At 40.3% G+C, this 22,455-nt stretch overlaps 1 protein-coding gene across 19 annotated transcripts in view; it reads right to left on the reverse strand.

The window, feature by feature from the left end:
* Positions 1-22,455, reverse strand: part of USP54 (ubiquitin specific peptidase 54) — a 73,400-nt gene that overhangs the window by 7,220 nt on the left and 43,725 nt on the right. For 11 of the 19 annotated variants that reach the window (XM_089897651.1, XM_089897652.1, XM_089897649.1 and 8 more), the window contains 6 exons: positions 16,044-16,211; positions 13,455-13,574; positions 12,327-12,522; positions 8,918-10,296; positions 934-1,052; positions 181-321 (listed from right to left, as the gene is read on the reverse strand). In XM_089897651.1, coding sequence (XP_089753777.1) covers positions 181-321; positions 934-1,052; positions 8,918-10,296; positions 12,327-12,522; positions 13,455-13,574; positions 16,044-16,211 — 2,123 coding nt within the window. Of the gene's footprint in view, positions 1-180; positions 386-933; positions 1,053-8,420; positions 8,557-8,917; positions 10,297-12,326; positions 12,523-13,454; positions 13,575-16,043; positions 16,212-22,455 lie in introns of those variants that run through there. The other 8 variants (XM_089897650.1, XM_089897657.1, XM_022590878.3 and 5 more) reach the window with 6 other exon arrangements.

A 22,455-nucleotide genomic window follows, 5' to 3' on the forward strand; every position in this document is an offset into this window, starting at 1 on the left:
TAGGCTCCAAGTAAATGTGTGTCAAGAAAATAATGACTATGTGTCCTCATTTTTGCTGAGTGCATATGGCTTTCCCCCAGATTACAACTTTCAGCTTCTCCTGCCCCTTCACCTGCAGTATATTTTTACCTAGCAAGAGAAAGAGGATGCTCTGAATAGGTAGACCCTGATTCTACTTACAAAACTGTGGGAAGAGACTGGGACGTCCTCCCTCTCTGAGACAACGGTGCCACTGAGACTGCGTGAGATGCGCCGAAAGTTCTCTGCACCATACTGATCATCCTCCCCACACTCCCTGCTGGGGCCTCGGCCAGGTGCAGCCTTCAAACACACAGACACACACAGGCAGACACAGAACACCAGACATGTGGTTTTCCCACAGACCCTGTCCCGAGGGATATGGGAGAGAATAGGGTAAGACTCACTAGTAGATATCTGAATTAGAGGTATTTAAAAGGTAGTGGCCATGTGGCAATCTCCTCTCACTCAAAAGAAGCCCAATCTGGGACGAAGTGAGAGAGTAGCATTGACATATGTACACTACCAAATGTAAAATAGATAGCTAGTGGGAAGCAGCCGCATAGCACAGGGAAATCAGCTCGGTGCTTTGTGACCACCTAGAGGGGTGGGATAGGGAGGGTGGGAGGGAGATGCAAGAGGGAGGGGATATGGGGATATAGGTATATGTATAGCTGATTCACTGTTATACAGCAGAAACTAACACAACATTGTAAAGCAATTATACTCCAATAAAGATGTTAAAAAAAAAAAGAAAAAAAAAAAGAAGCAGCACAATCATAGACCTTCTTCTCTTCCAACAGCCCCACATTACCATGCCGCTGCTTTACCACCAACCCTACCACTCATCTCTCTCCATAATTCTTTCCCAACACATCACCCCATGCCCAAAACTTTAGCACCTGAGGTGGCTACCTGAGAAGTAGACACTGTATTGGCTTCATGGAGACTGTGCTCTATTTCTGCTGTTGGGGTCTTTGAGAGATCAAGGCCAGGGGCTGAGCGCAACCTCCTCCCTACACCATCTGTAGAGCCTGAGGAGGAAAACATAAATACAAGTTGAAGCCATCTCTTCTCCTGGAGTCTAAACTCAGCCTGGCAGCACAAAACTCAGGAATTCTTGTTTCATTAAATTACAAATATGCATCTCTGAATCCACTGGAGGTCCTGGAATGTAGAAACAGGAGTTTCAGAATATGGATAGCTTCCTATAAGACCATAAGGATCTCAGAACACAGGCCTTGAAGAACCTTGTTGAGAAAGGGCTCTGTGGACAGATAGCTGAATAGTAAATATAATCAGCTTTGCTTCTGTCAGCCTTGGGCCCAAGACTTATAATACATACAGAGGAAATTATCTGATATAGTGATTCTCTAGAGTGTCTGTGATGACAAAGGAACTATTATCTCCAGTCTGGTTAGGAATTGAAAATTATCATAGTAATCACATATTAAACCGACTCATTTTACAAAGCAGGAAAATGAGTTCCAGGATCTGACAAGTAGTAAGTAGGTTAACCAGGATTAAAACTCAAGTCTCTGCACTTACACTTCCAGTTATATACTATGAGCAGGAGCTCTTCAGCAACATTTTGTATGTGCAGTGCTCTTTTACTTCCCCCATTAGCTTCTCTCTTTTTTTTTTTTTCCTGTACATGGGCCTCTCACTGTTGTGGCCTCTCCCGTTGCGGAGCACAGGCTCCGGACACGCAGGTTCAGTGGCCATGGCTCACGGGCCCAGCCGCTCCGCGGCATGTGGGATCTTCCCGGACCGGGGCACAAACCCGTGTCCCCTGCATCGGCAGGTGGACTCCCAACCACTGCGCCAGCAGGGAAGCCCCAGCTTCTCTCTTTTCTTCACTTAAATTCTAAACAAATTCTAAATGTTTCTCTCTTCCTCAAAATCTTGCGAGACTATTAAGAGATGAGCTGTTCCAAACTGGATATGTGACTCCCAAGGCGCTCGCCCCAATACAACTAATTAAGCCTTCCATTCTGAAAATGCACACATCCTTGACCTACATTTGATATATATGTCTATTGCCAATTCATGTCTTGATTTGTTATTTTGATTCTGATATTGCTGATATACTAAGCTAGAAGGCCAGTTATTTTCAATATTTCCTTGTGCTTAAATGCAGTGGTTCCAATACTACCTCAGATTCATCTAGAACTTTTAAAAAATACAGCTTTGTGTACCTCTCTGCAGACCTACTGAATCAGAATCTTTCTGGCTGGAGCCTGGGAATATTTGTTTTTAAAAGGTTTCCACAAAAAGTGTGGGAGAATATCCTCAAACATTGTTGGAGGAAATGTGAAATGTTATAGTTTTCCTAAAAAGCAATCTAGAGATAACCATTAAGACTGAAAATATATTTATCCTCTTAACCAATAGTTCTACTCCTGGGAATAAGAAGCAAAAATATCTGTTTATTGCGGCCTTGTTTGTAGTGGCCAAGAACTAGAAATAAAGTAATGCCCATCTATAGCAGAATGGCTAAATACATTACAGTATCCTCAATATCAAATATTGTCCAGCCACTAAAAAGAATGAATTGAGTTAAACTAGATGAGTTAGAGGAATTTTCATCAAGTATTGTTGAGTTAAAGGAAAAAAATCTGTAATATTGTCCCCAAACAAAAAAACACTACATATGTAGGTCTATATAGGATTATATGAACAGAGAAATACAGAAATATGCACATTAGACTACTGTCTGAGAAGGTGATGGGGGATAAATGGTAGGGATTGATTTGAGGGAAGGAGAGAGAAACAAAAATTGTCTGTAATAAAAACATCATAGGAACTTCCCTGGCTGTCTAGTGGTTAAGAATCTGCCTTACAATGAAGGGGACATGGGTTCGGTCCCTGGTCAGGGAACTAAGATCCCACATGCCATGGGGCAAGTAAGCCCATGCCCCGTAACTACTGAGCATGCAGGCCACAACTAGAGAGCCCATGTGCCACAACTACTGAGCCCTCGTGCTCTGGAGCCTGCACGCTCTGGAGCCCGTGCACCACAACTACAGAGAAGCCTGCCCAGCGCAGCAAGGGGCACATATGCCGCAATGGAAGATCCTGCATGCCACAACTAAGACCCGACGCAGTCAAAAATAAAATAAAATAAATAAATAAATATAAAACAACAACAACAACAATCATGTGTGCTATGATCCCATTTATATAAAATTATTCTGGGCTTCCCTGGTAGTACAGTGGTTAAGAATCTGCCTGCCAATGCAGGGGACACAGGTTCGAGCCCTGGTCCAGGAAGATCCCACATGCCACGGAACAACTAAGCCCGTGCACCACAACTACTGAACCTGTGCTCTAGAGCCCGTGAGCCACAACTACTGAGGCTGCGTGCCACAACTACTGAAGCCCATGTGCCTAGAGCCCATGCTCTGCAACAAGAGAAGTCATCGCAATGAGAAGCCCGCGCACTGCAACAAAGAATAGCCCCTGCTCGCTGCAACTAGAGAAAGCCCGCGCACAGCAACGAAGACCCAACGCAGCCAAAAATAAATAAATTTATTTTAAAAATAACAATAATAAAATTTTTCTTCCTTTTTTAAAAAAACCCATTCTTCAGGTGACTATGATGGACAGCCAAATTTAAGAATTACAGCTGTAATGGTTAGAATTTGGTGCTCCTCTAATCAAGTCAAGTGTGATTCCTACCTAGACAAGAAGGTAGCCATTGGAACCTCCTGAAGAGAGTAGACACTGATTCCTTTAAAGATACTTAAACAGAGGTGGAGGTGGCCTTCTGTAAGGAGTACTGTTGAGGGGACTTCTCGATTTGATAGAATTAAGGAGACATCTACTCACTGATCAATAGTAACAAGAATAAAGACTACCAGACATTATGTACTTCTTGATATGATATAAGAAGTCTAAGTACTACCTATGAAATATTCTTATTTTTAAAAAGTAAACCTGATTTTAATCAAGAATCAAACCTTCTAGCCCTAAGTACCAAGTTATAGGGAAAAAGAGGGTCTTAGGAGAACATGTTTTAAAAACAAAATGACAACAAAAAAACCTCTCCTAGAATATAATCTAAAACGTGGAAGACAAATGACCAAATTTCTTCAACAAATAAATGGCAAGGGGAAAAAAGAGACAGGAATCTTACAGGCTTAAAAAAAGCCTTGAGACACATCAACAAAATGCAATGTGTGGATCTTGTTTGGATTCTGATTCGAAATAAACCAACTGTGAAAAGACACCTGTGGGACAATTGAAAAAAATTGAATACTGGCTAGTTACTGTATTATATTAAGAAATTATTGTTAATTTTTTAGGTATAATAATATTATAGTTCTGCGTTTTAAAAAAGAATCTTTATTTCTTAGAGATACATTCCAAACTATTTATGGAGGAAATGATATAATGTCTGGGATTTGCTTTAAAATAATCCAGTGGGGAGGGAAAGTGGCAGGGGCGGGGGAGGGGTCGCTAAATCAAAATCAGCCATCGGTTGATAATTGGCCAAGATAATCACCTTGGAAGTTAGTGATAAGAACAAGGGGGTGATTATAGCATTTACTCTTTACTTTAGAATATATTTGAAGTTTTCCATAACAAAACATTATTTTTAATTTTTAAGATGATGTGTGAGCAACTTCAAAATACTATGAAATTTAGAATATAGGTCAAGGGCAGTGTTCACATAACTCTTTAGGAACTATAGTCATGTCAAAACTAATCTGGTTGCAAAATACCACATTCTATATGATTCTATTTATATGAAATGTCCAAAATAGGTAACCTATAGGCAGAAAATAGATTAGAGGTTTACTGGGGAGTGAATACTAATGGGTACAGGATTTCTTTTGGGGGTGATGAAAAAATACTTTAACTGATTGTGGTAATGGATGGACAACTCTGTCAATATCCTAAAAAACCACTGAATTGTACGCTTTAAATAGGTGAATTGTCCAGTACATAACTTATATATCAATAAAGCTTTCTTTTTTTTAAAGCAATAAGTCATACAGAGAAAGACAAATACTATATGATCACACTTATATGTGGAATCTTTAAAAAAGCCAAACTCATAGAAACAGAGAATGGAATGGTAGCTGCCAGGAGCCAGGGGGTGGGGGGAATATAGAGATGCTGATCAAAGGGTACACATCATTTCCACTTATAAGATGAATAAGTTCTGAGGATCTAATGTATAGCATGGTGACTATGGTTAACAATACTGTATTACTATATACCTGAAAGTTGCTAAGACAGTAAATCTTAAATGTTCCCACCACAAAAAAAAAAGAAAGGAAGATATTGTAATTAGGTATGGTGATGGCTGTGTTAACTAACTTTACTGTGGTAATCATTTTGTAATATATACATGTATCAAACCATCACACTGTAGACCTTAAACTTATACAATGTTATTTCTCAACTATATCAATAAAATTGGAGAAAAAAAGTAATTTGGTGCTTAATAAATGCTTTACAATAAGATAAAGCAAGACTCCCCTAAAGATATATTCTGTCATATATGGATCCTAATTGGCATTTTCCTTCATCGTCTACTTCTTGATTTATTCCACTGATCTCTTCTTTATTCTGCCACGTCAGTTCTGAAAGACTCAATTTAAAAAAGAGACTCTTAAAAAAAAATAAAAATAAAAAAGAGACTCTAACCAAAATAAAACCTAGTTTGGTTTCACAAGTTATTTTGAGGACTGATTCATTAACTGGATTTTTTAAATTAGTTGTTGTTCACTATTAAGTAAAAATTAATGGTTGCTAGGTACGCTTTCATACTGTTTTCAGAAGTATAGGGCTTCCCTGGTGGTGCAGTGGTTAAGAGTCCGCCTGCCGATGCAGGGGACACGGGTTCGTGCCCCAGTCCGGGAAGATCCCACATGCCGCGGAGAGGCTGGGCCGGTGAGCCATGGCCGCTGAGCCTGCGCGTCCGGAGCCTGTGCTCCGCAACAGGAGAGGCCACAACAGTGAGAGGCCCGCTTACCGCAAAAAACAAACAAACAAACGAAAAAAAACAGAAGTATAATCTTCCTGAGTTTGCCAGTATGTATCAAGAGATTTTTTAAAGTTTATAACCTTCAACTAGTTATTACCCTTCGAAAAGTTTATCCTAAGGAGTTTATCAGAAATGTGGCCAAACTCTTAAGTATAATCATCACAATGCTGTATTATCAAAAAATTTTAAGTAACCTAAATATTCAACCACAGTAGAATGGTTGAATATATTATGGTGTATTTATATGCAGCATATTATAGTCATTAAAAGTAGTTTTTTCCAAAGGGAAAATGCTTATGGATATAATGTAAGAAATCATGGGACTAAACTATATACATATATTATAATCCAGCTTTTTGTAAAAACAAAACAAATAAATATATAGTATATATGCATAAAAAACAAAAACAGAAGCAACATAGATGGAGATTATTATATTAAGTGAAGTAAGTCAGAGAAAGACAAATGTAATACGATATCACTTATACGTGGAATCTAAAAAAATGACACAAATGAACTTATTTACAAAACAGAAATACTACAGACTCACAGACATAGAAAACAAACTTATGGTTACCAAAGGGGAAAGAGGGGGAGGGATAAAATGGGTGTTTGGGATTAACATATACACACTACTATATATAAAATAGATAAACAACAAGGACCTTCTGCATGGCACAGGGAACTATATTCAATATTTTGTAATACCTATAATAGAAAAAATCTGGAAAAGAATATATATATATATATACACACACACACATATATATACATATATATATATATATATGAACTAAATCACTTTGCTGTACACCTGAAACTAACACAACTTTGTAAATCAACTATACTTCAATTTAAAAAAAAAGTATGTCACTACACTATTGATACTATGTATAAAATAGATAACTAATGAGAACATATTGCATTAACACAGGGAATTCTACTTAGTGCACTGTGATGACCTGAATGGGAGGGAAGTCCGGAAGGGAGGGGATATATGTATATGTATGGCTGATTCATTTTGCTGTACAGTAGAAACTAATACAACATTGTAAAGCAACTATACTCCAATAAAAATTAATTAGAAAAAAAAAGTAAACTAGGGGAAATTTGGAAAAAAAAAAAGTATGTCAACCAGAGGTGGGGGGTGGCAACCCAAAGCCAGAAGTAAACTCATGAAACTACTGCCAGGGTTATCAATGATTTTTGTTACTTTATATATTTTCAAAACCATCTACAATAAAAAATGTTGCTATCTGGCGTAACATAAGGTTTGTTTTGTTTTGTTTGTAATATAATGTTTGACATTCAATTGGTTAGTTCAGTTTTAATTGCAATATATTTTTATACGTGTTTATGATTCTTAAAATACTTGACATTCGTATATTCTTTCTCCCTTATATTAGAGAGGAAGCTAATTGAGGCAAACTCCAACTTTTCCTCATTCTTTGTAATCTTCCCATACTGCCCTGTCCTATGTATTAATACCTAAGGAGCACTTAATGTTATTGCAAAGTTTACACTAGAGTGGAGATCCTAAAAAACATATCTTAATATTAAATCTTATATTTATATGATATCCCCCACTCTGATGCTCCTGGGAATATAGCAGATTTTCAATAACCACTTGTTTGGCTATAATTAAATATTGGTTGGCTGCATGCAAAGAACTATACCACCTAAACTGAAGATAAATTTCTGAGTTTCATTTTACAGAATCATACATATCATTTAAAGAGTTGGAAGGTATCTTTAAAAAATAAAATCATTGGGGCTTCCCTGGTGGCACAGTGGTTGAGAATCCGCCTGCCAATGCAGGGGACACGGTCTGGGAAGAGCCCTGGTCCGGGAAGATGCCACATGCCGCGGAGCAGCTGGGCCATTGCACCACAACTACTGAGCCTGCGCTCTAGAGCCCGCAAGCCACATCTACTGAGCCCACATGCCCCAAATACTGAAGCCCACGCGCCTAGAGCCCGTGCTCCACAACAGGAGAAGCTACCGCAATGAGAAGCTTGCGCACCGCAACAAAGAGTAGCCCCCGCTCTCCACAATCAGAGAAAAGCCCACACGCAGCAACGAAAACCCAATGCAGCCAAAAACAATAAATAAATTTTAAAAATAATAAAATAAAATAAAATCATTGAACCAATTCTCTCATCTTATAAGTAAAAACTTGGATATTAAATGACTTGTCCAAATTTTTACTGACAGTTAATGATGGAGACAGAACAATAGTTCAGGCTTTGGAGTTCTTAAGTACATCAATCTTAACTTATAAATATCCTTCATGTCTTCAGTTTACAGAACTAATTCTGTGCTGTGCATTTAACATTAGACTTCACTCTTCACACAATATAATCTCACAAAGAGTCGGTGAACAGGTACCCTACAAGCATACCACCTTGAAAATTCTAAACCTGGTAGTTCCTGAACGGATCAGGGAAGGTCTTGATATTGCTGGTTCAGTACAATCTGGATATGCCACACTGGAGACTTGGCTCAACGTGAACATCCTCATTGCAAGTTGGAGCTTGTTCCTAAGCCACAGAAGAATGACTTTTCCTCCCAGCCTCCCATACCTCATGCTGAGTCACTCTCAAAGGCCTAGGAACCACTCCTTAGCATTCATACTACAGCAGCCCTGGGCAAATACTCACTGGTCTCTTTAGAAGGAGGGAACTAGTTTGTGAGTGATGATTCTGCCCCCATTCTCCACTCTAGCCAGAAAAATGTCTAGCCCTTGTCATGAAGTCTTTATGAATAAAGTCAGAAGTTCTACTGCTGCCTCCTAAGCTGAGGATATTATTTACATAGAACACCATCTCCCTTCTGATCTTATCTTCCTGCCTTCAGCTTTTTGATGCCCCCCACACCCCCTGCCCCTGGTTGCATTCTTACCTGTTTGGCTCAGTAGGTTCCAGGCCACTTCCTGCTGCCCCCATCCAGAAGAGCCAGATTGAGAAACCTGAAGACTGGCCTGGTAGAGAGACTCCAATTCTGAGGTCTCCTGCTCTGTGTCTTGGTTCCAATGTGGATGCAAAAGGATGTGGTTTCCTTCTGGATAAGTTACACAGGTATGGGAATCAGGAGGGGAGGACTTCATTCCTGGCCCAGGGACCCCAAGCTGAGAATCACAAAGCCTTGTAACATTCAACCAGGAATCCAAAGGCAAGGAAGTTCCCAAGTTGACACTGCTGCCCAGCTCCTTAGGCCTAGCATCTCTCACTTGAGACGGTTTCCCATGGTAAATACCTGACTCTGCCAACCTGGACTGTCTTCCCCTAGAAGTTTCACCATTAGGCAGCCCAGAGTTCATGGCAAGAGAAGGATGATCAGCAGGCTCTCCCCAGGAAGGCAGTCTGTTCCTACCATCCACAGAGGGTTGTTGTTTTGCCCAAGGCCAATGACCTTTCCCTTGACCCTGTGGGAATGGAGGCTTTGAGTCAGAAAGGGAAGAGTCCTTCCTTAGACTGTTGGGCAAACTTCTATCCTGGGAACCTGTACCATCCCTTGTGGAGGTGCCCTGCATCCTCTGGAACTGCTCTGCCAGAGAGCGGACAAGCCCCTTTGCAGTAGGAAACTCTGGCCTATAGGGCTCCTCGCTGCCTCCGTCCACTTTTGAAGTCAATGAAGTTTTGAGGCTTTGGGTTTGGAGGCATTGGTTACTTTTCTGTAAGGTATTAGGAGAGTGAAGCACAGAAGAGGAAGGAGCAGGCATTATGGAGTGGCAGGCCCTGTACATAGAAAGGCTGGGCTGAGCTGATGAACTTGAAGGACCACAGCCTAGACTGTGTGCATCTCCTCTCTCAGAGGTGGTTGTTCCAGTTGGCTGTAGCCAAGGCATCACCGGGGATGAGTCAGCACGATCCCTCTTTTCTTGAAATAGCTGTTCTCGATCAGTGCCTCTTCCTTCTTGTTGGGGGAACCTTGTACAGCTGCTGTTGTCCCCCCTGTAGCTTTGCAGCTCACCCTCTGGTTCCCAACCATGATGAGAATTCTTCTCAGTTCTCCCTGGTGTTTTATGTAAGCCCTGCCTGTGGAACACAGAGGGGTCAATGCTGTCCACCTCAACAGAAGTAAGAAGGTTCGAGGCAGACCCACCAGAGGAATTGTGCTGTGGAGCAGACAGGGCAGATGACTCTGGGAATAATGGCGAGCATGACTCATGGCAGGAAGCGGATGAGTAGATGAAAGAACTGGCCCCAAACTCTGTATTCATGTAGGGTTCCAGTTGGGCCTCCTGGCTTAACAATACTTGGAGCGGGATAGGCTGTTCACTGAAATAAATACAGAGAGCCAGTCATAAGCTGTCTTAATTGACAAGATCACTTACAAAAATAACTGTTCATTTGGTTCCCATTTCTAGCTATTCACAGAGGTAATGGTGAAAATAAATGGAAAGACAAGCATAAGTAGAGTCAACAGATCAGAGGTTCACAAGAGAAGGCACATAGTCAGCTCACACCTAAGTAACAGGTAATATTAATTCTCTTTATTAAATACCCTCATCAAAGTTGCCCACAGTAATAATAAGTAAAGCTCTTGCTAATATTCTTCATTCCCTGTAAAGGCCCATTCCAATCATATTCTACTTACAAATTCAAAAACAAAAATTGCTCATGCCATATGCAAATGGCAATAGAAGGTAAGCAAAGCCTAGAAATCACTCATCCCTAGGGTCCTGAGAGGCAGATCAGCCAAAAGAACCAGAAGGCCACATTTACAGAGTACAGGATGATTTGGGCTCCTGGGATTAATATAAAAATCAACCATTTCAAATTTTTTTTTTTTTTCCTTTTTGTAGTACGCGGACCTCTCACTGTTGTGGCCTCTCCTGTTGCGGAGCACAGGCTCCGGACGCGCAGGCTCAGCGGCCATGGCTCACAGGCCCGGCCGTTCCGCGGCATTTGGGATCTTCCCGGACCGGGGCACGAACCCGTGTCCCCTACATCGGCAGGCGGACTCTCAACCACTGCACCACCAGGGAAGCCCTCAAATGTATTTTTATAATCTGGATTTGGTTGTATTTATTTACTGAGATATTTCCCCAAAGTAATGGTGCTGTGACTCTCTTGAGATTTGGGAGTGGAAGTAGGGATTAACTGCAGTTAGTTGATTTCTTACTAATTGTTTTGTATTTCTGACCTAAAGAACTCAGGGCTAGAAGCACTTAGATAAAACCTCAATCACTCACATACATCTAATGGCAGAAGTTTTCTGAAAAGAGTTTAGCTGCCTAAATTGCTTATAATCAAAACACATCTCTGATCAGATTCTCAAATTAGCATTCAGCGAATGGGGTAAACAATAGGAGAAAAGAAGAAAGAAGAAGATCCTAGCTATGAGCATTAAATTTGAATGATAATACACTATAAACTTTTGTGGGCATAGTCATTCAATCACCCTTACAACATTTTGAAGAATATGATATTACTTATAAGGAAAGCCTAATGGAGTCAAACAGACCTGGATTTGAATTCCATGCTTCTACCACTTACTAGCTGAGTAATCCTGGGTACCTTACTTATCTCATCCTCTCTGAGCCTGAGTTTTCTTATTTATAAACCATTGCTAAATAGTAATCCCTGTCTCCTAAGGTTATTATGAGAATTAGATAAAATAAAACATAAAAGAGTTTAGCTTAGTGCCTGAGCAAATATTCAAAAAATGTTAGCTTCTTTTATAATGTTTATATTCTGAAAACTACTCAGGCTTGTTAACAGCCAAAATTAATTCTTACTTAAATCTATCTATTCTCAGTAACAGCCAATTTCAAGGGCTAAAATGGGGAAACTACACCAATGGCCATGGGGACTTTTTTCCTACTACTGACCATAGGGAGGCAAAACAAAGGGAATCTTTGTGTCTCCTCTCAACGGATCAATCAGAGCAAGGAAGACTGCTTTCTCTACTTCCCTGAGGGACAGGAAGCACTGAAATCCCAAAATAAATCACAGTTTCTACTGCAAAGTGAAATGTAACTCAGATTGCCATGTCTAAGACCATAATATGTACAAATTTAATAATCATGATATTACACAAGTCCAGAGACAAACTCACCCACAGGAAATATAGACAAGTGGTCTATTTATTATGCTATACTCTCTGCATCTTTCTAGGAACTATTAATAAAAGGACCAGCAGTGGGATGAGCTTTTCATTGTATGTCTGACCTGAGAGAAGAAATCTTTTCAGAGGACTCTTCTCTCTCCCCTGGAGTCGCCAAGACAATGAGAGCTGGCTATGGAGCACCCATGGTCACTTCCTCCCCTGGCGTCCATAAACTACAATGGTTCCCAGGCACTACCTTGTTGGCTGAGGGAGGGCTCCCCTCTGTGAGGGGAGGCAGGCTGAGGGCTGCGACGGCGGCTGAGATGGTTGCTGCTGCTGCATGCGATCCTGCAGGCTCCGTGCTTTTCGAATACTGATTTGCAGCTTCTTATCGACTAGGGCTCTGCTGTGCGTGCTAGAGCTGGCACCATGCAGGGCAAGTCTTAGTTTAGCTAAAATGCAAAAGAAAATATAGCAGAAACAGAACACAAAAATACAAACAAAAATAAAAAGAATAAAATTCAACCAAAAATGAGCAAAGATATGCAGTAAAACTCAAAATATGCAGCAGGAATACAAGGCGTGGACCATGCATATGCTGTCCAGGGCACAGAGCTGCCTCTGGCTATAAGGAAGATTCATGGAAGCCATGGAGGCCAAACAGGTTAATTCAAATTTAAAAAACAAACAAAAAGCTAAACTAAAATGAGTCAGGAAGATAAACTGGTGCTTCCATCTTAGACGTTGCCACTCTCATTGTCCTTTGCAACTGACCTGTCCGACTCTGGTCTCCATTCTCTGCTCCCATCTCCCCCTTCCTGATGGCCAACAGCAGAAATAAGATCCAAACCTGCATCTGTCTTTATAGAACACAGTTTCTTGTGGGTCACATTAAAGAACCAGATACAAATTCTAAGCCTTAGTCCCTTGCTGTAACCTTATGGTGCAGCATAGCAGGAAGGCAGGGGAGAAACATAAAAAATCAAATATGCAATACAAAGTCACAGGCCTGGGAAGTCACAGTCAATTTATTCATTTCTTCCTGCCCTAAGCTCCACCTCACTAGTCAGTAACTAGAGAAAGAGCAGACTAACCTCACATCTGAGATCTAACTTTATTTTGGGATTAGAAGGTAGGTCTGGCTGGATAGTTCATTTGTAGACTCCTGCTGAGGTTTTCCCAGTAAATATCCATAGGCCACAGTGACAACGCCTAGCACATTTCGAAATCTGAAGGGCAAAAGATAGCTAAAGTGCCTCAGTTTGGGGGAGTGACAGTGAGGAGACTTAAAAGCTGTTTTTATCCTATCTGAGTGACGACACTAATAATACCTATCGTGAAGTTAGTGAAAAGTGCCATAGCCATAGCGGTTAAAGTTACTTACAGATAGCTTCGTTACAGAGAGCCAAAGCGGCAGCACAGTCTCCCTTCTGTTCCAGATGCAGCGACTCTTCAAACACTGAATCTGCCTCTTGTAGGGACCTCTCAAAGCCGTCACTCCTCCCTGAAAGGGCCAGCACTTTTCATTTTCATAACAATCTGTTCCAATTTTTCCTATGTGCTGTTTTTTCCCTTCAGTGCACATAGATTATTGCTGCTGAGCCTCTGGTCCACCCTTACTCCAACTGACCATTACTATTAAGAATTCTCTGAAACACGTAGGACATCCATTTTTGCCTTAGCTGAGACTTTACCAAAGCCATGAAAGAGGGGTATGTCATTGTCCACCACATATTCCAACTCCAAGACCTCTTAGGGAGGCCCTCAAGGAAAGAACAAAGTACTGTCTATAATAGAAGGGTGGGTTCTTATGCCTGGAACTGATGTGCTTCTCTACAGTGCAACAAGATACATCTTGGCAACCTGTGTTCAACACCCCAGATCTCCACCAAGACCTCCACTGCTGTGTTAAGGCAAAAGTGGCTTCAGTACTCTGTGAAAAGCCATCTGTAACACTTCTTTCCTACATAATTCATAGTTTTCTTTGTACCACCTGCACCTGGAAAATCAATACCCCGCTTGGGCACAGGTGTTCTACGGTTCCTAACTTCAATGTATCTACCAGGCCAGTGGAAATGCCCTTGTTCTTGGTTTGCACACACATACCTTTCATCAGCACTGCTAAGTATTTACTTCTATCATGCCCTTGCTCACCAAACCTACTGTAAAAAAGTCACCTTCCCTTGCAGTGAGCATAAGATGTTGCTTCCTCCCCTGAAAGTGAATGTGTGCCAAAGCAGGTGCAGGACAGTCTAGGGACAGTGCCACATGAAAAGCAAGAAAGTACTGTAAGGGCAACTTTTGTAAAAGAATTCTCAAGTTTATATATCCCCTTGCCTTTTACTCACTCATAACCATAAATTAGTAGTAACCTGTAACCCAAGTTCACCTACAATGGGATTAATGGTGAGTTTTCACAAGCTCACAGGAAAAAAAAAATCATTTCTCCCATAATGCACCTATCCTCCATTAACCTCCAGCTGGACATGGTAAGAAAAGCTCTTCCATACCCCTAACATTCACTCCCTAATTCACCAAAAGCTTCGGAGAACAATGAGAAGGAAGTAGAAGTAACAAGTTGGTTCTGAAGATCTTGACGTTTGGGTTCTACTCCACCGCTAGAGGTATGGTCCCTGGGGTAGGGGGTACTCAGGCCTAAAGTTTTCTCACTATATCTGAAATCAATTGAATCTATACAACCTTTATAATCAGAGGTGGTGGCTAGAGCAATTAAAACAAAAAAAGTTCTCTACAGATATAGGCAAACTATATAGTTGGTCAATGATTGTACTAAATTTTAATTCTTATCCTCCAGAATCTTAGCACTCCATTCCTTGCTCTAAACCAAAGTGTATGGAGAACTGACAATGAAATACAGCCAGAGGGATCCACTCTCAACTCTAAGGTACTACCCAACTGACAGAGCGGGGAGAAAGGCAAGGGAGGAAGATGACAAGACCCCTCTTTCAGAAGCAATATGAACCTGAGACACCAATGTGATATAGCTTAAGGACAAAAAGGAAGAAAAAACTATCAAAACATAGGGGCATCTAAGAAATTAGGAATGGTAAACTAATTTGGAGACAAATACAATGCCTTGGAAAGTATAAAGCAACAACTGCCTTGAATCAAAAGACAGTAGGATTAGAAGAGAAAAGTAGCCCCCAAATAAGCCCAGGAAGTTTTCCTAAGTGTTGATAAGAAGAAAGAAGTGATCAAAAGAAAGCAGCCACCCAAAACAGCATTGGCTCCTATTCTTTACACTACTTTAGCACAATTTGTTGCATCTGGAGGTTCTGAATAATAAACTCATTTCATAGAAAAACACAGATATAGGTTTCGGGGCCTATTTAAAATAGATACCTCAGCCTTTTTGAACTCTTATTTTGAAGGCTAGTCTCTGCTGGTACAAAGTGATGTCCTAAAGCAATTGAAGGGAGAAAAAGTAACTAATGTGGGGCGGCTGGAGAAGCTGAAATAAAGTCCATGAAAATCGTGTGAGATTGGGATATGAATCATCAGAGGATCAAAAGGAAATCAGGCTCTGTGTTCTCAGAACCTGTTTGGTAGATCCACTTCCCTGAAGCTCCAGGTAGGAAATCTCAAGGGCATATTTCTGCTGAGCGAGAAATTCCCCTCACTGTCAGTGTGGCTCACTCACTGCCTTTTTCTGCTGTTTCTGAATTGTGAGTAGTTTAATTTACATCTTATATAGCTGTTCATCAGAAATATTTTTCATGAACAATATACTATCTCCAATCTACAAGCTTTTAATAAATGGGCCCCAAATCAGTGCCTGTCTCTAACCAATAGGCCTGTCACCTCCTACTTTAACTAGCTCTCACTGAAATGGCTGAATTAAGATAAAATATAACTTGGCTAAAGAGAAGACAGAATTTATGAGCTTGAGTACTTTCTTCCTCCCAGCTTTCTCTGTCCCCATCACCCACAACCTAATGCTCACAACAATTACCCTGATTCTGCAGTTCATCTAAGTCCATGAAGCGGCTGGGATGAGGGTTAAACCCTTTAGCTGCCTCTAATTCCTTCTCTCGTTTCCTTTGAAGTTCCTGTTCCTGGGCCCTTCTGGCCACCTCTTCCTGCAATTCATCCAGTTCAGTTTTGGAAGATATCTCCCCACCTGGAATAAAAGCAAGGGAGAAGAGAAGTCGCCACATTTCCATAACCAAGACTAAGCACTTGCTGTATTTATGGCCACAGCACTGCTTTTCCTTTGGAACTCTTGGCTTCCGTTTGGAGTTCATATCTGCATAGTGCTTTCCATTTCAGATTCAGGATGATACCTAGGCCATGAATAATAATAATATTTATTGGGTGCATTATAACAACAATAACAACATGACAACTAACATTTCTTGAGTATTTACTATGTGACAGGCATAGCTGTAAGCACTTTTACATATGCTATTTAATTCTCACAATAATATGTGAGGTAGATACTATTATTGCCCACATTTTAAGAATGAAGAAACTGAGTCACAAAGATGATAAATAACTTACCCAAGGTAACAAAAATGGCAAACGGTAAAGCTGAATTAAATTCAAATAGGTTAAATTCATAATCTGTGCTTTTAACTACTAGAGAGCATTCTCTACCATGTGCTACCAGTGACTCACCAGGAAGCTTCAAACAAGTCAATTTCTCCCTCTTAATTTCCACCACCTTTTTAATGAGTTTGGAAAATACTGATAGTAGTAAAAATTTAAATTTTTTCAGTGTTCACAGATGGAACCAAACAGATCTAAAAGGATGTCCATGATATATTAAGTGAAAAATCAAGTGACAGAATAATATCTATAGTATGACTCCCTTTTATTTTTAAATGCTAGTAATAAACTTACCTATGGAAAACTAGGGCACCTGCCAGATGCTGGTGGGGGACCTCGATGCCCAAGGAGACAGGAGGAACCCCCAAGCGACCCGGTAGGATATTGGGGGACTAAGGGGGGAGGAGAAGTGGAGGTAGGACAGGACCTGCGCCCCCAAGGGGTGGCTGGGAGCAGGGAGGGGTTCCCATGTCTGGAGGGAGCCTCGGGGGCTCGGATCAGGGGGAGCATGCCTGGTGTTTCCCCTGCCCAATTGGCCCGGGAAACTTGCCCAGCTCTCAGGCCCGGTCCTACGCCCTCAAGAGGCCCCTTCTACTACACTGGTTCTGGGGGCATATGAGGGAGGCTGGAGGAGAACAGAAGAGGCAGGCGGGATGGAGGGGCCCTCCAGGACGGAGGAACAGGAGAGTCACAGAGGGAGTGTGCCCTGCCCACTTGGGCTGGGAAGCCTGCTGGGCTCCCAGGCTGGGTCCCCCACCCCCCAAGACCAGAGGCACGCCTGGACCCCTTCTGTTATGTTGAGCCTAAGCCCCACCCCCCCATGGCCTTTTCCAGCCCTGTGCATCCTAAGCACAGGCCCCGCCCACCACCTAAACCCCACCCGTGCCTAAGCCCTTCCCCCACAGCCAAGGCCTTTTCCGCCTTTTTTTTTCTTTTTTCCCCTCCTCTTTTTTACTATTGTGGTTCTGTTTTACCTTCTGGTTGTTGTTTCATCTATATTTTTATTTTCATTTTATTTCTAACATATCTGTTAGTTTCCTAGTCTAATTTTATTTTTTACTCTTTGTTATTGTTCTGTTTTATTTTTTGCCACCCCACACAGCTTGCAGCATCGTGGTTCACAAACTGGGGGCTGGGCCCAAGCTCCTGTGGTGGAAACTCCAAATCCGAACCACTGGACTAACAGAGAATCTCAGACCCCAGGGAATATTCATCGGAGTGAGGTCTCCCAGAGGTCCTCATCTCAGCACCAAGACCCAGATCTACCCAAGAGCCCACAAACTCCAGTGCTGGAAGCCTCAGGCCAAAAAACCAGTAAGACAGAAACACAATCCCACTCATAAAAAAAAAAAAAATGAGCCAGCAAAAAAATATGTCACAGATGAAGGAGCAAGGTAAAAACCTACAAGATCAAATAAATGAAGAGGAAATAGGCAATCTACCTGGAAAAAAATTCAGAGTAATGATAGTAAAGATGATCCAGAATCTCAGAAATAGAATGGAGGTACAGATTGAGAAAATACAAGAAATATTTAACAAAGAACCAGAAGAACTAAAGAACAAACAGAGGTGAACAACACAATAAGTGAAATGAAAAATACGCTAGAAGGAATCAATAACAGAATAACTGAGGCAGAAGAATGAGTAAGTGAGCTGGAAGACAGAATGGTGGAAATAACTGCCGAGGAGCAGAATAAAGAAAAAAGAATGAAATGAATTGAAGACAACCTCAGAGACATCTGGCGCAACACTTAATGTACCAACATTCGAATTGTAGGGGCCCCAAAAGAAAAAGAGAAAAAGAAGGGTCTGAGAAAATATTTTTGAAGAGATTATAGTGGAAAACTTCCCTAACATGGGAAAGGAAATAGTCACCGAAGTCCAGGAACTGCAGAGAGTCACATATAAGATAAACCCTAGGAGAACCACACCAAGACACATATTAATCAAACTAACAAAAATTAAATGCAAAGAAAAAATATTAAAAACAGAAAGGGAAAAGCAAAACATAACATACAAAGGAATCCCCATAAGGGATTTTTCAGCTGATTTTTCAGCAGAAACTCTGCAGGCCAGAAGGGAGTGGCAGGATATACTTAAAGTGATAAAAGAGAATAACCTACAACCAAGATTACCCAGCAAGGATCTCATTCAGATTCAAGGGAGAAATCAAAAGCTTTTCAGACAAGCAAAAGCTAAGAGAATTCAGCACCACCAAACCAGCTTTACAACAAATGCTAAAGGGAACTTCTCTAGGCAGGAAACACAAGAGAAGAAAAAGACCCATAAAACAAACTCAAAACAATTAAGAAAATGGTAATAGGAACATACATATCGATAATAACCTTCAATGTAAATGGATTAAATGCCCCCACCAAAAGACACAGACTGGATGAATGGATACAAAAACAAGACCCATTATGAGCTGTCTACAAGACACCCACTTCAGACTTAGGGACACATACAGACTAAAAGTGAAGGGATGGAAAAAGATATTCCATGCAAATGGAAATCAAAAGAAAGCTAGAGTAGCAATACTTGTATCAGATAAAATAGACTTTAAAAGAAAGACTGTTACAAGAGATAAGGAAGAACACTACATAATGATCAAGGGATCAATCCAAGAAGAAGATATAACAATTATAAATGTTTATGCACCCAACATAGGAGCACCTCAATACAAAAGGCAAATGCTAACAATCATGAATGGGGAAATCGACAGTAACACAATAATAGTAGGGGACTTTAACACCCCACTTACACCAATGGACAGATCATCCAAACAGAAAATAAATAAGGAAACACAAGCTTTAAATGACACAATAGGTCAGATAGATTTAATTGATATTTATAGAAGAGTCCACCTGAAAGTGGAAGAATGCACTTTCTTCTCAAGTGCACACTGAACATTCTCCAGGATAGGTCACATCTTGGGTCACAAATCAAGCCTCGGAAAATTTAAGAAAACTGAAATCGTACCAAGCATCTTGTTTGACCACAATGCTATGAGATTGGAAATCAATTACAGAAAAAAACTGTAAAAAACACAAATACATGGAGGCTAAACAGTGTGCTACTAAATAACCAAGAGATCACTGAAGAATCAAAGAAGAAATTAAAAAATACATAGAAACAAATGACAATGAAAACACAATAACCCAAAACCTATGGGATACAGCAAAAGCAGTTCTAAGAGGGAAGTTTACAGCAATTCAATCTCACCTCACGAAACAAGAAAAATCTCAAATAAATAATCTAACCCTACACCTAAAGCAACTAGAGAAAGAAGAACAAAGAAAACCCAAAGTCAGTAGAAGGAAGGAAATCATAAAGATCAGAGAAGAAATATATGAAAGAGAGATGAAGAAAACAATAGCAAAGATCAATAAAACTAAAAGTTGGTTCTTTGAGAAGATAAAATTGATAAACCATTAGCCAGACTCATCAAGAAAAAAGGGAGAGGACGCAGATCAATAAAATTAGAAATGAAAAAGGAGAAATCACAACTTGACACCACAGAAATACAAAGGATTATAAGAGACTACTACAAACAACTATATGCAAATAAAATGGACAACCATGAAGAAATGGACAAATTCTTGGAAAGATACAATTTTCCAGACTGAACCAAGAAGAATTAGAAAATATAAACAGACCTATCACAAGTAATGAAATTGAAACTGTAATTAAAAATCTTCCAACAAACAAAAGTCCAGGACCAGATGTCTTCACAGGCGAATTCTATCAAACATTTAGAGAAGAGCTAACACCCATCCTTCTCAAACTCTTCCAAACAACTGCAGAGGGAGCAACACTCCCAAATTCGTACTACAAAGCCACCATCACCCTGATACCAAAACCAGAAAAAGATATCACAATAAAAGAAAATTATAGACCAATATCACTGATGAACATAGATGCAAAAATACTGAACAAAATACTAGCAAACAGAATCCAACAACATATTAAAATGATCATCAACCATGATCAAGTGGAATTTATCCCAGGAATGCAAGGATTCTTCAATATACGCAAATCATTCAATGTGATACACCATATTAACAAATTAAGGAATAAAAACCATATGATCATCTCAATAGATGCAGAAAAAGCTTTTTACAAAATTCAACACCCATTTATGATAAAAACTCCCCAGAAAATGGGCATAGAGGGAAACTACCTCAACATAATAAAGGCCATATATGACAAACCCACAGCAAACATCATACTCATTTCCACTAAGATCAGAAACAAGACAAGGATGTCCACTCTTGCCACTCTTATTCAACATAGTTTTGGAAGTCCTAGCCACAGCAATCAGAGAAGAAAAAGAAATAAAAGGAATACAAATTGGAAAAGAAGAAGTAAAACTGTCACTGTTTGCAGATGACATGATACTATACATAGAAAACCCTAAAGATGCCACCAGAAAACTACTAGAACTAATCAATGAATTTGGTAAGGTTGAAGGATACAAAATTAATGCACAGAAATCTCTGGCATTCCTATACACTAACAACGAAAAATCAGAAAGAGAAATTAAGGAAACAATCCCATTTACCATTGCAACAAAAACAATAAAATAACTAGGTATAAACCTACCTAAGGAGGCAAAAGACCTGTATGCAGAAAACTATAAAACACTGATGAAAGAAATCAAAGATGACATAAACAGATGGAGAAATACACCATGTTCTTGGATTAGAAGAATCAACATTGTGAAAATGACTATACTACCCAAAGCAATATAGAGATTCAATGCAATCTCTATCAAACTACCAATGGCATTTTTCAAAGAACTAGAACAAAAAATTGCACAATTTGTATGGAAACACAAAAGACCCTGAATAGATAAAGCAATCTTGAGAAAGAAAAATGGAGCTGGAGGAATCAGGCTCCTTGACTTCAAACTATTCTACAAAGCTACAGTAATCAAGATGGTATGGTACTGGCACAAAAACAGAAATATAGATCAATGGAACAGGATACAAAGCCCAGAGATAAACCCACGCACATGTGGTCACCTAATTTACGACAAAGGAGGCAAGAATATACAATGAAGAAAAGACAGCCTCTTCAATAAGTGGTGCTGGGAAAACTGGACAGCTACATGTAAACGAATGGAATTAGAACACTACCTAACACCATACACAAAAATAAACTCCAAATGGATTAAAGACCTAAATGTAAGACCAGACACTATAAAACTCTTACAGGAAAAACACTCTTTGACATGAACCACAGCAAGATCTTTTTTGACCGACCTCCTAGAGTAATGAAACTAAAAACAAAAGTAAACAAATGGGACCTAATGAAACTTAAAAGCTTTTGCACAGCAAAGGAAACCATAAACAAGATGAAAAGTCAACCCTCAGAATGGGAGAAAATATTTGCAAACAAAGCAACTGACAAAGGATTAATCTCCAAAATATACAAACAGCTCATGGAGCTCAATATCAAAAAAACAAACAACCCAATTAAAAGTGCGCAGAAGACCTAAACAGACATTTCACCAAAGGAGATATACAGATGGCTGAGAGGCACATGAAAAGATGCTCAACATCACTAATTATTAGAGAAATGCAAATCAAAACTACAATGAGATATCACCTCATGCCAGTCAGAATGGCCATTATCAAAAAATATAGAGGGCTTCCCTGGTGGCGCAGTGGTTGAGAGTCCGCCTGCCGAAGCAGGGGACACGGGTTCGTGCCCTGGTCCGGGAAGATCCCACATGCCGCGGAGCGGCTGGGCCCGTGAGCCATGGCCGCTGAGCCTGCGCGTCCGGAGCCTGTGCTCCGCAACGGGAGAGGCCA

The sequence above is a fragment of the Delphinapterus leucas genome, chromosome 16, assembly GCF_059928025.1.
Source record: "Delphinapterus leucas isolate spDelLeu-1000000601 "Yukka" chromosome 16, BTC_Dleu_Yukka2, whole genome shotgun sequence".
Classification (NCBI taxonomy): domain Eukaryota; kingdom Metazoa; phylum Chordata; class Mammalia; order Artiodactyla; family Monodontidae; genus Delphinapterus; species Delphinapterus leucas.